Genomic DNA, 13,191 nt, shown 5'->3' with positions numbered 1-13,191 from the left:
GCATTAATGGTTTTTCTAATATTAAACCAGCCTTGCATACCTGGTATAAATCGATCTTGGTCATGGTGGATTATTTTTTTGATATGTTGCTGAATTCTATTGGCTAGAATTTTGTTGAGGATTTTTACATCTATGTTCATGAAGGATATAGGTCTGTAATTTTCTTGTTTTGTGATATCTTTACCTGGTTTTGATATCAGGGATATGGTGGCTTCATAGAATGACTTAGGTAGTATTCTATCCTTTTCTATGCTTTGAAATACCTTTAGTAGTAGTGGTGTTAACTCTTCTCTGAAAGTTTGGTAGAACTCTGCAGTAAAGCCGTCCAGGCCAGGGCTTTTTTTTGTTGGGAGTTTTTTGATTACTGTTTCAATCTCTTTTTTTGTTATGGGTCTATTTAGTTCTACTTCTGATTCTGTTAGTTTAGGTAGGCAGTGTTTTTCTAGGAATTCATCCATTTCTTCTAGGTTTGCAAATTCGTTAGAGTACAATTTTTCGTAATAATCTGATATGATTCTTTTAATATCAGTTGGGTCAGTTGTGATGTGGCCCATCTCGTTTCTTCTTCGGGTTATTTCTTTCCTTTCCTGTACTTCTTTAGTCAGTCTGGCCAATGGTTTATCAATTTTGTTAATTTTTTCAAAGAACCAGCTTTTGGCTTTGTTAATTCTTTCAATTGTTCTTCTCTTCTCTAATTCATTTAGTTCAGCTCTAATTTTTATTATTTGTTTTCTTCTGGTGCCTGATGGGTTCTTTTGTTGCTCACTTTCTATTTGTTCAAGTTGTAGGGACAGTTCTCTGATTTTGGCTCTTTCTTCTTTTTGTATGTGTGCATTTATCGATATAAACTGACCTCTGAGCTGTGTCCCAGAGGTTTTGATAGCAAGTGTTTTCATTCTCGTTGCATTCTATGAATTTCTTTATTCCCTCCTTAATGTCTTCTATAACCCAGTCTTTTTTCAGCAAGGTATTGTTCAGTTTCCAAATATTTGATTTCTTTTACCTTATTTTTCTGTTATTGATTTCTACTTTTATGCCTTGTGGTCTGAGAAGATGCTGTGTAATATTTCGATGTTTTGCATTCTGCAAAGGTTTGTTTTATCACCTAATATGTAGTCTATTCTAGAGAATGTTCCATGTGCGCTAGAAAACAAAGTATCCTTTGCAGCAGGTGGATAGAGTGTTCTGTATAATTCTACGAGTTGGTTGACTGTAGCAATTAGGTCTTCCGTGTCTCTATTGAGCTTCTTACTGGAAGTCCTGTCCTTCTCCGAAAGTGGTGTGTTGAAGTCTCCTACTGTAATTGTGGAGGTGTCTATCTCACTTTTCAGTTTTGTTAAAGTTTGTTTTATGTATCTTCCAGCCCTGTCACTGGGTGCATAAATATTTAATCTGGTTATATCTTCCTGATCAATTGTCCCTTTTATCATTATGTAGTGTCCTTCTTTATCCTTTGTGGTGGATTTAACTTTAATGTCTATTTTGTCAGAAATTAATATTGCTACTCCTGCTCTTTTTTGATTGTTGTTTGCTTGATAAATTTTTTCCATCCTTTGAGTTTTAGTTTGTTTGTGTCTCTAAGTCTAAGGTGTGTCTCTTGTAGGCAGCTCATAGATGGCTCGTGTTTCTTTATCCAGTCTGAGACTCTGTCTCTTTATTGGTGCATGTAGTCCATTTACATTCGGCGTAATTATAGATAAGTATGTGTTTAGTGCTGTCATTTTGATGCCTTTTTACGTGTGTTGTTGAAAATTTCATTTTTCCACTTACTTTTTTGTGCTGAGACGTTTTTCTTTGTAAATTGTGTGTTCCTCTTTTTCACAGTATTTAACTTTATGTTTGGTGAGTTGTTATGTTTTTCTTGGTTTTTATTTTGAGTTATGGAGTTGTTATACCTCTTTGCGGTTACCTTAATATTTACCCTTATTTTGCTAAGTAAAAACCTAACTTGTATTGTCCTATATCGCCTTGTTTCCCTCTCGATATGGCAGTTCTATGCCACCTGTATTTAGTCCCTCTTTTTGATTTTTGTGATCTTTTACATATTGACTTCAATGATTCCCTGTTTTGAGCATTTTTTTTCTTTTTAAAATTAATCTTAATTTGTTTTTGTGATTTCCCTCTTTGAGTTGATATCAGGACGTTCTGTTCTGTGACCTTGTGCTGTGCTGGTATCTGATATTATTGGTTTTCTGACCAAACAATTTCCTCTAGTATTTCTCGTAGCTTTGGTTTGGTTTTTGCAAATTCTCTAAACTTCTGTGTATCTGTAAATGTTTTAATTTCGCATTCATATTTGAGAGAGAGTTTTGCTGGATATATCATCCTTGGCTGGCAGTTTTTCTCCTTCAGTGCTCTATATGTGTCATCCCATTTTTTTCTTGACTGCATGGTTTCTGCTGAGTAGTCTGAATTTATTCTTATTGATTCTCCTTTGTAGGAGACCTTTCTTTTCTCCCTGGCTGCTTTTAAAATTTTCTCTTTACCTTTGGTTTTGGCAAGTTTGGTGATAATACGTCTTGGTGATTTTCTTTTTGGATCGATCTTAAATGGGGTTCGATGAGCATCTTGGATAGATATCCTTTCGTCTTTCATGATGTCAGGGAAGTTTTCTGCGAACAGATCTCCAACTATTCTCTCTGTATTTTCTGTTATCCCTCCCTGTTCTGGGACTCCAATCACATGCTAGTTATTCTTCTTGATAGAGTCCCACATGATTCTTAGGGTTTCTTCATTTTTTTTAATTCTGTTAATTGATTTTTTTTCAGCTATATTGGTGTCAGTTCCCTTGTCCTCCAGATCCCCCACCCTGCATTCCAATTGCTTGAGTCTGCTCCTCTGACTTCCTATTGAGTTGTCTAATTTTGTAATTTTACTGTCGATCTTTCGGATTTCTGAATGCTGTCTCTCTATGGATTCTTACAGCTTATTAATTTTTCCACTATGTTCTTGAATAATCTTTTTGAGTTCTTCAACTGCTTTATCAGTGTGTTCCCTGGCTTTTTCTGTAGATTGCCTTATTGCATTTCTGAGGTTATCGCTGATGTCTTGAAGCATTCTGTAAATTAGTTTTTTATATTCCGCATCTGGCAATTCCAGGATTGTATCTTCATTTGGGAAAGATTTTGATTCTTTAGTTTGGGGAGTTGTAGAAGCAATCATGGTCTGCTTCTTTATGTGGTTTGATATCAACTGTTGTCTCCGAGCCATCTCTAAGATATTGTAGTGATTTATTCTATATTTGCTCACAGAGTCTTATCTTGTTTTGTTTTCTTTCAATATACGTAGATGGGCTACTAGATGCACTGTCTTGATTGTTGTAGCCCTTGAATCACTTATGTCCTATTACCAGCTGATTTGGGCTGTTACCAGATATATAAGCCTAAGAGTCCATTCACTATTCTTGAGTAGAATCTGATTTTGGGTCACCAAGTGTGTGGTGCAGACTGTCACCTATCCACCTAGAGAAGCAGTGGTGATACTTGTGTGCACCAGATTCTAGTAGCAGCCGGGTTTCACACTCCAGGGGGGCAGGATGCTGACAGGCTTCCCCCAGGTGCCAGTGAGGTAGGTGTGTCTCTATTCCTAAAGCACTTTGGTGGGTGGGCTCTGCAGCTGTACCTTAGGCACCCAATGCAAGTACCTCTACAGATTGGTAGGTGTCACCCTCCTTAGACCCCTAAGGCAGGAGGCTCGGTGGTCTGGGGGGAGCTTTAGCCCTCAGTTCCCTGTTGTGGGTCAGTGAGGGCTCTGTTGAATACACAGAGATATCAGACCTGGGAAACTTGTCCTTCCAGTAACCCGCTAAAAGAATTACATTCGGATCCCTATCAGAATTGCTTTTGCATTATAACAGCCACCTTGTTCCCTGTAGGGATGAAAGCCCGAGACTGTGGATCACATATGTTTGCCTGGAGCTGGTTCTGTGTTTTTAGCCCAATTAGGGAAGGATTTTTGGTCCCTGGGTTTGTTGTAGCTGCTTCTCTCAGGCCAGGAGAACGGGTTAGAAAAGACCAAAAAGAAAAACCGCAGAGCACTTAACTCTCTGGCTCAGGAAATTCCAATGTTAATAAAGCCGCCTGGGAAGGGGAGGGGAGGGATCAGATAAATAGGAGAGAGAAGCACCTCAGAATATAGACAAAGTTACTTATCTTGTTTGGGGATGACTGTTTTATCTGAGATTCCTGAGGGGTGTGTAGCCTGTGTGCCTTGGCTGTGTCGAGACTGCCCCCGAGGGTCGGGCCTGCGTCCTGTGCTTGTGCTGTCTCAGAAGCTGTGGTCAGTTCCTCCGCTCCCAGTCCAAAGCCCAGAGCCAAGGTTCCCAGGCTGGGACGCCACACTCCAGGCTCCAAAACCAGTCGTTGCCTCCCGGTGACTTCTCCTCCTGTCAGCCACGTCGCTGCGCTGTCTGCGTGCACTGGCTAGGCTTCCCCCGAGGTCACTTCTGGGGGCTAGGGCTGCGTCCCGTGTTTGCGCCATCTCAGGATGCCATGCTCAGCTCCCCTCCGCCCAGTCCAAAGCCCGGCACCAAGGTTTCCTGACTGGGACGCTGGCTACAGGCTCCGATAGCAGTCGTTGCTTCCCCGTGGTTGTTCGTTCTCAGTCTCTGTCACTCAAGTCAACACTTTAGATCTGTGTTTGATGGTCAGGGTTCGTAGATTGTCATGTATGTGATCGATTCGTTTGTTTTTCCGGGTCTTTGCTGCAAGAGGGATCTGAGGTAGCTTCTACCTAGTCAGCCATCTTGGCCCCGCCTCCCAAAACTGATTGTTTCTTTTTGTATGTAAACCTTTTCATGAGTTTTTACAGTAGTGGTCTCATACAATATTTGTCCTTTTGTGATTGCCTTATTTCACTCAGCATAATGTCTTCCAGATGCATCCATGTTATGTGATGCTTCACAGATTCATCATTGTTCTTTAGTGTTGCATAATACTCCACTTTGAAATCCTGGTGGCGTAGTGGTTAAGTGCTACGGCTCTTAACCAAGAGCTCGGCAGTTTGAATCTGCCAGGCGCTTCTTGGAAACCCCACAGGGCAGTTCTGCTCTGTCCTATAGGGTCGCTATGAGTCAGAATTGACTCCACAGCAGTGGGTTTTTTTTTTTTTTTTTGGTGTGTATGTACCAGTTTGTTTATCCATCCATCTGTTGATGGGCATCTAGGTTATTTCCATCTTCTTGCTATTGTCAAGAATGCTGCAATGAACATGGGAGTACACGATCTATTCATGTGACGACTCTTATCTATCTAGGATACATTCCTAGGAGTGGGAGAGCTGGATCAAATGGTCATTTCTATTTCTAGCTTCCTAAGGAAGCACCAAAACATTTTCCAAAATGATTTTATCATTTTGCATTCCCACCAGCAGTGCGTATGAGTTCTAATCTCCCTACAGTCTCTCCAACATTTGTTATTTTCTGTTATATTGATCTGTGCCAGTAATGCTGGGGTGAGGTGGTATCTCACTGTGGTTTTGATTTGCATTTCTCTGATGGCTAGAGATCGTGAGCATTTCCTCATGTGTCTGTGGGCCGCTTGAATGTCTTTTTTGCTGAAGTGTCTGTTCATTTCCTTTGCCCATTTTTTAATTGGATTATTTGTCTTTTTGTTACAGAGATGTTGGATTTCCTTGTGGATTTTAGAGATTGGACCTTTGATTTGTAATAGCCAAAAATTTTTTCCCAGTCTGTAGGCTCTCTTTTTACTCTTTTGGTAAAGTATTTTGATGAGCATATGTGTTTCATTTTTAGAAGATCCCAGTTATCTGGCTTATCTTCTGGAGTTCGTGTGTTGTTAGTTATGGTTTGTATCCTGTTAATGCCATGTATCAGGGCCTCTAGCATTGATCCTATTTTTTCTTCTATGAACTTTATGGTTTTTAGCTTTAGTTCTTTGATCCATTTCGAGTTAATCTTTGTATATGGTGTGAGGTATGGGTCCTGTTTCACTTTTCTGCAGATGGACATCCAGTTCTGCCCATACTGTTTGTTAAAGAGACTGTCTTTTCCCCATCTGATGGACTTTGGGCCCTTGTCAAAGATCAGGTGACCATAGGTGGATGGATTTACATCTGGGTTCTCAATTCTGTTCGACTGGTCAACATATCACTGTCAGCCTGTTTTGACTACCACGGCTATATAGTAGGTTCTAAGGTCAGGCAGTGCGAGTCCTCCTACTTTATTCTTCTTCAGTAGCACTTTACTTATCTGGGTCCTCTTCCCTTTCTATGTAAAGTTAATGATAAGTTTTTCCATCTCTTTAAAGAATGCTGTTGGTATTTGGATCAATATTGCATTGTATTTGTAAATTGCTTTGGGTAGAATTGTCATTTTCACGATGTTTAGTCTATCTATCCATGAGCATGGTATGTTTTTCCATTTATGTAGATCTCTTTTGGTTTCTTGCAGTAATGTTTTGTAGTTTTCTTTGATAGGTCTTTTACATCCCTGATTAGATTTATTGCCAGCAAATAACATCTTAATATTTTTAAGAAAACAGTTCTGACCTCACAGAATCCTCAAAAGGACTCTGCAGCCTTTGAGGACTGCTACATTAGAAATTATTTATTAAATAATTTTTAATAATCCTATACTCCCTCATTTTTTATATCCACCCCATGTAACCTTTCTCTCTGAAAAAAATTTTAGTATACCAAATCAACTCTTCAACATGATCAACAGAATTCCATCTAAAAATTTCAAATCACATTCTAAAATACTTATACATTTTCAAGTTCAGTCTACAGTAATTGAAAAGTGCTGAATCCCCATTATTATAATAGAAGCTTTACTCCTTGGGAAATATATAAATAGTCAACCTGTGCCAAAAAAACTAGCATGCCCTTTACAGATAAATGCATTAACTAAAAACAGCAGACACCCAAAAAGTTACTCTCAAAACCAATCTTTGAAGCTCAGAAAAAGCTATCTGTAAAGGTAAGTAAAAGATTCATCACTCCCAATATACTCACTTTCTGTTTATGCTGCTGCAAGAGGTTGTCAAGATTGTGTCGCCTTTTGTAGTTAAAATAGAAGTTTTTACACTGAGCTTCACTTTTTGTTCCCACCATTTTGGCAATTGCTGCCCAGTTACGACCATGTTCAACTAGACCTATATTTTAAAAAAAGACCAGACATTAATTAAACAGATACCTGATATGTAAAAAAAAGGAAATAATAAAATCAATTTAATCACTGTATTCACAATCATGAAGAATGAAAGTGTGATTTCAACTGCTCATTTACATATTTCAATACTTACTGAAATATTTAGGAATATTAACACTCATTTACAGCTCTGTATTTTCCCCCCAAATTTAAAACATGCTCATTAATAGAAAGGCTCAACCTTATCCTTGCCCTTTATCTGCCATGAGGCTGGGACAATGCTGGACACATACTAGTAGTTCAAACACCGGTAACTGAGTGACCACGGACTTTCAGATACTTGGGAATAGTACAGCCATATGAACTTAATAAGGTAATCAAATATAAATGATTAATGTAAAGATGTAAGACTCAGCAGATTTATACGGAGACATTCATTTTTCAAGGTTGATACAAATAGGTCTTTTAATAATGGCAACTGGAAGGTCGCTTCCAAATCCTGCCTGATACATTTACAGGATATGAAAAGAGTGGTGACTATACAGTCATATATAGGTGATCTTTGCCTAAAAAAGAGTACTTTTTATATTACAGGCTAACTCAAAAAAAAAAAAAAAAAAAACACTGCAGCCACCTATTTAATTCATCAGATTTTGATGATCGGATGAGAATAAATGTGAATGTTTCGAAAAGTTACACAAATTTAACAATTACTAATCATGATAAATAAACTTGAAATAAAAATACTTTGAAGGCAGAACTCCTTTACTTTGGGTAAAGCTGGCTTATGTGTGATTTTAAAATGTACCACTGATTATCTGCTAAGGAGAAAATAAATCTGAAATGTGTCACTAAAAGGTCAAATTATTCACAATAAATAATTTCTCTTCAGAACTACAAGGTAAATACTTAGCCCCAAAAGAGCTGCCTAATCTCTCTCAGAATTAACTACTAACTCCTTATCCAATTAAAAATTACAGCTCAATTTCAAATTTCACTACGTTAATAAGCAACAGCAAACACGAGGCCCATTAAGTTCCAGTGTACGCCCAAGGCCACACAGCTGTGAAAGCAGCAGGAAGAGGGTGCAGACATTTATCTGTCTGGCTATAAAGGTCAGTCTCGCCTCTGAATCACAGCGTAATTTCTCAGTGGTTTATAATTAGATGACTTACGTAGCTCAAACTGAGAAATTACTTACCATTCTATTAAATGAAACTTCTAAACAACAGAAATATGAACTTAAAATCAAAACTCCTTGCAAAACAATTTCGATAGCATATAATCACAATATTTTATTCTGGAAGTAAAAATAGCCTACCGGCTCTCTAGTATAATGACATTCAAAATAATACTAAGGAGAATCTTAAATCCTTAAAAAAATGGGCCCATCTTAAGGAGCACTGGGGTACCTTAATGGGTACCACACTATTAAAAGTAACTTTTTTTCTTGTTGTGAAAAATACAGTTAACACAACATTTGCCAATTCAGCATTTGTCACTTCTACAATTTCAAAAATAACTCTAAAGCTTACTTCTATATTCTATTTATCTTTTTGGAAAAGCTTTAAAAAAGAAAAATTAGTTCCATCTCACATGTTACTAATAACCCTTTAAAAAAAACCCTGAAGAATCTGAACTACTCTAATTTACCTTTTTTAGCAACTTCCATTTCTTCTTCTGTCCATCGAGAGGTCTCCACGGGCTCTGTAGAAACTGAAGTAAAAAGTGAGAACACATCAGGCAAGAGGAAAAGCGAAATCCTTCATTCAGCAGCAACCATATAATCTGTGACTTATTTATCTGACCTAACACCTCGTTAAAGCATTTGGTAAAAGAAGACTTTGGAAATACAACGGTATTGAGCCTTTTCCTACCAAACTAGAAGAAAAAATTAAAGGCTTTTCAGTTTTGGTGGTCTTGGTCAACGTTCTTTAAAGTTTCACCCATGCCTACATGTTTCCACAGCCTTCAGCTTATCTCCCACAAAGTTCCCCCTCGCCTGGGACCTTCCGACTGAGACCTACACCCTTCCCCTCCTCCTTTCCTGCAATGTCCAGGGAACATCCATCTCCTCCTAACCCTCACAGGCTCTTAAGTGCATTCCTCGACACCAGACATCATGATCTGAATCCTTTCTCTTTACTTTAGAAAGGAAATTGAGAATATCAGACCTGAAGTAAGTTCCTGCTATACTCTTCTTCTCAACTAATATAGTACTACTATCTACCCAGGCACTCAAAGTATTAACCGACTCCTCAGATGAAATTTTTTATCCTCCCTTCCATTTACCATCACGTATCCAAGGATAAGTGCCAATTCTGATCTCCTGAAGCCATCCCCTCACCAGCTTAGCCACCGCACTCATAATGATGTCTTTCTAGGTGATCCTCTACTTCCAGCCCTCAGCCTAATATGACCTCCGCAACTGCTGCCAGAATTGTATTTCTGAAATACAAGTCTAATCAAGGCTCCCCTCTATTTAAAAACCTTTGTAAATATTCCAGTTTGTAAGCAAAGAAGGATACAGTTCAACAAAGACTCAAAAGGATCTGTCCCAGCCTGTCTTTCCAGCCTCTTGTCTAGTTATTCCCTCATGTCATTCTTGCTATCCTCAGAACTGGTGTTTTTCCTCATACTTGACGTTATAGTAAAATTGGTACCACTGAGCTACTGATGGTAGTATTCATCACCAGCATAATCCTTTTACAAACTGACAAGACGATACTCAGTAAGAGAGAGAAAAATGTTTGGATTCTTAGACCCCGTATTCTATCACCTAAGAATCTATTCTTATGAAAAATAATTTACCAGAAAGAAAACTCTATGTAAAATTTTTTTTTCATTATAGTGCTATCTATATTAGTGTTTTTTGGGGGGGGGGGGCGCAACCTAATCATTCATAAATAGGGGAGTTGTTTAACAAATCATGCTTCTACAACATTTTGCAGCCATGAAAATTATCTAGAAACCAGAAAATTATTTATGATATATGGCCAAGTTAAAACATCAGAAAACAAAGTAGTACACACTCTAAGACTACAATTAAGAAGAAAAACAGTTGTACCAGGGTAGCAAGATTGTGGCTGCTGTTCTTTTTCAAAGACTTTGACATGAAAGTTTAAACATTTTAAAGAGATGTTGATAGGTTACCAACATGAGACGCCCCCTTCGGTGCTACCCCAACACTGGAATGGAATCCCACAAGATGTATGGCCCGTTCACTAGTCTCCTCCACTCACTGGGTTCTGGGGGGGGTGGCAGAGGAGCTGGAGGCTCTTCGGTGGCGGCGGCAGCTGCGGCGCTGGCAGCTGCAGCTTCGTTTGTCATGGACCTGGTGATCCGGCCCTTACGGCGGCCCTGGCTGTTGGCAGTCTTGCGCCCCCGCGGAGTGGCCTGCTCCCTCTCCTCAGGTTCTTCTGCTGTACCTTCTGTCTTGTCCCTTTCCTTGGTATTTTCTCTGGGAACAAAGGCAAATGAACATTTTGTGATTTAAAAGCATGCATATATATTAAAGGAGGTTACAGCTTTGCAAAAAAAAAAAAAAAAATCCTTTAAATAGGAACTGAATAAAATTATCTGATCTTTAAGTTACTTCAAAACAATTTATGAAAATTCTGTTGTGCCCCAATTTTTAAGTTTTTTTGACTAGCTCAAATTAAGATATTTCACAAAGGCCTGTTTTACACAAATAAAGAACTTAAAATTTAAATAAATTTCAAATCTACTAACTTGGATACCAAAACATACCAGGAAGAAATAATAAATGCCAGCAGCAAGACCCCAGGCCCTGTGATGTGGAAACAGTCGGGTGCACCAAAATACAGGAGTCTGGGTTTTCTGCCTGTGCTCACTCACTTTATAAGCCTGACATAAGTTTTCTCATGGGTGAAACGAAGAGGATGAGGCAGGTGATTTTCAAGGTAGATCCCTTTTTTAGAAATAATAATCCATAATACTGTTTTATTAAACCAAGCTCAAGATCCTAAACGAACCCTGGAGCCAGGCTGCTGTGATTTACTAGCCATGTGACGACCTTGGACAAGCTGCGTCATATTCGTAGGCCTGGATTTCCTAATCTGTAAAACGAGGATGATAACAGTATATTTCATAGGACTATTACCAGGGCTAAATGAGTAGATTTGAGCACTTCGCACAGTAAGCATCATCTGCCATTTTTATCATTTTGGCTAAAACCTCTCTGAGGCTGTAAAATGCACATCCTAGTCCCAGGCACTTAGGAAAAACTCGGTAAACGGTAGTTACTATTGATAGCAATGGTACCACAAGTAATACTGGAAGACCATTCTCTGCACTACTCACCTCTCAGGGCTGTCATCAAGGTACTTAACGCACACCTTTGTAAAAGAACGGATAGATGGCAATATTCAAAGACTCAACTAACCTGGTAATGGGAGACGTTATTTTCAAATTTTATCTACTTTAAATAAAGACATGTTACAGTTACCAAGTTATAGTTTTTTCCCAAAATCAAAAAAATACATCAAGAATAATTCTTTCCCCTTCAGCTCTAAACTACCCTTGAGATTACCATGTAACTGTTTCCCTTCACTGCTTTATTCCCTTATCAATCTGGCTTCTACCTTCCAGCCTCCTTTCAAAGATGTTCGGTCAGAAATCACCAGTGATTTCCAAACTGCAAAATCAAATGTCCTTTTCTCTTCTTTGCCCCATTCATTTTTCTGTTGCAATTCACACTGTGGATAATTCTTTTTCTATCCTTCTCCACTTAGCTTTTGGTACTTCATACTTTCCTAATACCCCACTGTTACTCTGGTCTCTCTTGGGCATTGCCTTTCTCCCCTCATCTTTTAATACAAGGATTTCCCAAGATCTACCCTGGACTTAGAGCTTTGTGAGGCCACCCACTCACATCAATTTCAGTTCTACTGGAACGACTCCCCAGTCTGTATCTTTAGACCCACCTCATCCCCTAAGATTCAGACTTGTCTTCCTTGCTGGAATGGCTACCTGGATTACCCATCAGTACAAACTCAACATATCCAAAAACACTCATCCCCACCACCTGCCTCTTGGTCCACCTCATTCTCTATCTATTTGTTATTAACAGTGCCATCATGTTCATAATCACTCAGGTTTACAGATTCCAATCACCTTTAGCTCTCTTCCTTTTCCTTTACTTCCTACATGTGAATCTCATGCCAAATTTTGGTCATTTCATCTCAGTGATATTTCTCCCACTAGTTTAACCACCCCCATTTCTAATACAACTATACCCATTCAGTCCTTTAGTGCCAATTCCAGTCTTTTACATCTATTGACTGTCTCCCCAACCCTTCTATCTCGAATCTATCCATCCTACACTTACATGGATCCTATTTTTGCAGGACAACTTTGGCAATGAACTACTCAATCCATTCCCTACCTATGTACAAACAGACCCACACAGCCTCTAAAACAAAGTCTAACACTTTAGATTTTCCTTAAGGCCCTACATAATCTAACCCCCAATCTACCTTTCACTTCTCTTCTTCAGGCACCCTCTGTTCCAGTCTAATGGAGCCAATATCTACCATCTCTCAAAGAGGCATACCTATTCACATTGTTCCCTCGACTCCACTCACATTAAAAACCAGCTCCTGCATTAAGTCCTCCAAACTATCCAGACAGAAGTCACCTCTACCTCTTCTCAATCTGTCGAAACACTCCACTGGTTTTGCTCCTTTCTTACTCCCAGGATTTTTTAAACAGCACTTGAACCTTGCCTGGTTTCCCTACTGGAGCATAAACTATTTGAAGCTAATACCTGTCTTATGTTCTTCTGCATCCTCCCTAAGACCTAGCTCAGACAGGTAATAAATGTTTGTTAAATAAATCAGAAATTTTAAGAAAAAAGTAAAACCAACATATGATAAGTTCATATGAGCAGAATCACTGGCTACATGGGAGTATAAATGTTTAACTTGAAAAACTCATTTTTTTTTTTTATTACTTTACAGGTATCTTCCAAAAGTATACAATTAGAAGGCTTGAGTATCCAACCCTTAAAACCATGTCAACTGACTTAAGCTGCTTTAGTTGTCACAAGCTAGGTAAATCTT

General features: G+C 38.7%; 1 protein-coding gene across 15 annotated transcripts in view; it reads right to left on the bottom strand.

The window, feature by feature from the left end:
• NCOR1 (nuclear receptor corepressor 1) overlaps window positions 1-13,191 on the bottom strand; it is a 251,600-nt gene that overhangs the window by 129,034 nt on the left and 109,375 nt on the right. For all 15 annotated transcript variants that reach the window (XR_010318467.1, XM_064271844.1, XM_064271846.1 and 12 more), the window contains 3 exons: window positions 10,351-10,568; window positions 8,762-8,824; window positions 6,973-7,112 (listed from right to left, as the gene is read on the bottom strand). Coding sequence is in view for 14 of the 15 variants with exons in the window: in XM_064271844.1 (XP_064127914.1) it covers window positions 6,973-7,112; window positions 8,762-8,824; window positions 10,351-10,568 (421 nt within the window). In the remaining variant the exon portion in view is untranslated. The remainder of the gene's footprint in view (window positions 1-6,972; window positions 7,113-8,761; window positions 8,825-10,350; window positions 10,569-13,191) is intronic.

The sequence above is a fragment of the Loxodonta africana genome, chromosome 18, assembly GCF_030014295.1.
Source record: "Loxodonta africana isolate mLoxAfr1 chromosome 18, mLoxAfr1.hap2, whole genome shotgun sequence".
Taxonomy (NCBI): domain Eukaryota; kingdom Metazoa; phylum Chordata; class Mammalia; order Proboscidea; family Elephantidae; genus Loxodonta; species Loxodonta africana.
This window is presented reverse-complemented; position numbering and strand designations above follow the sequence as displayed.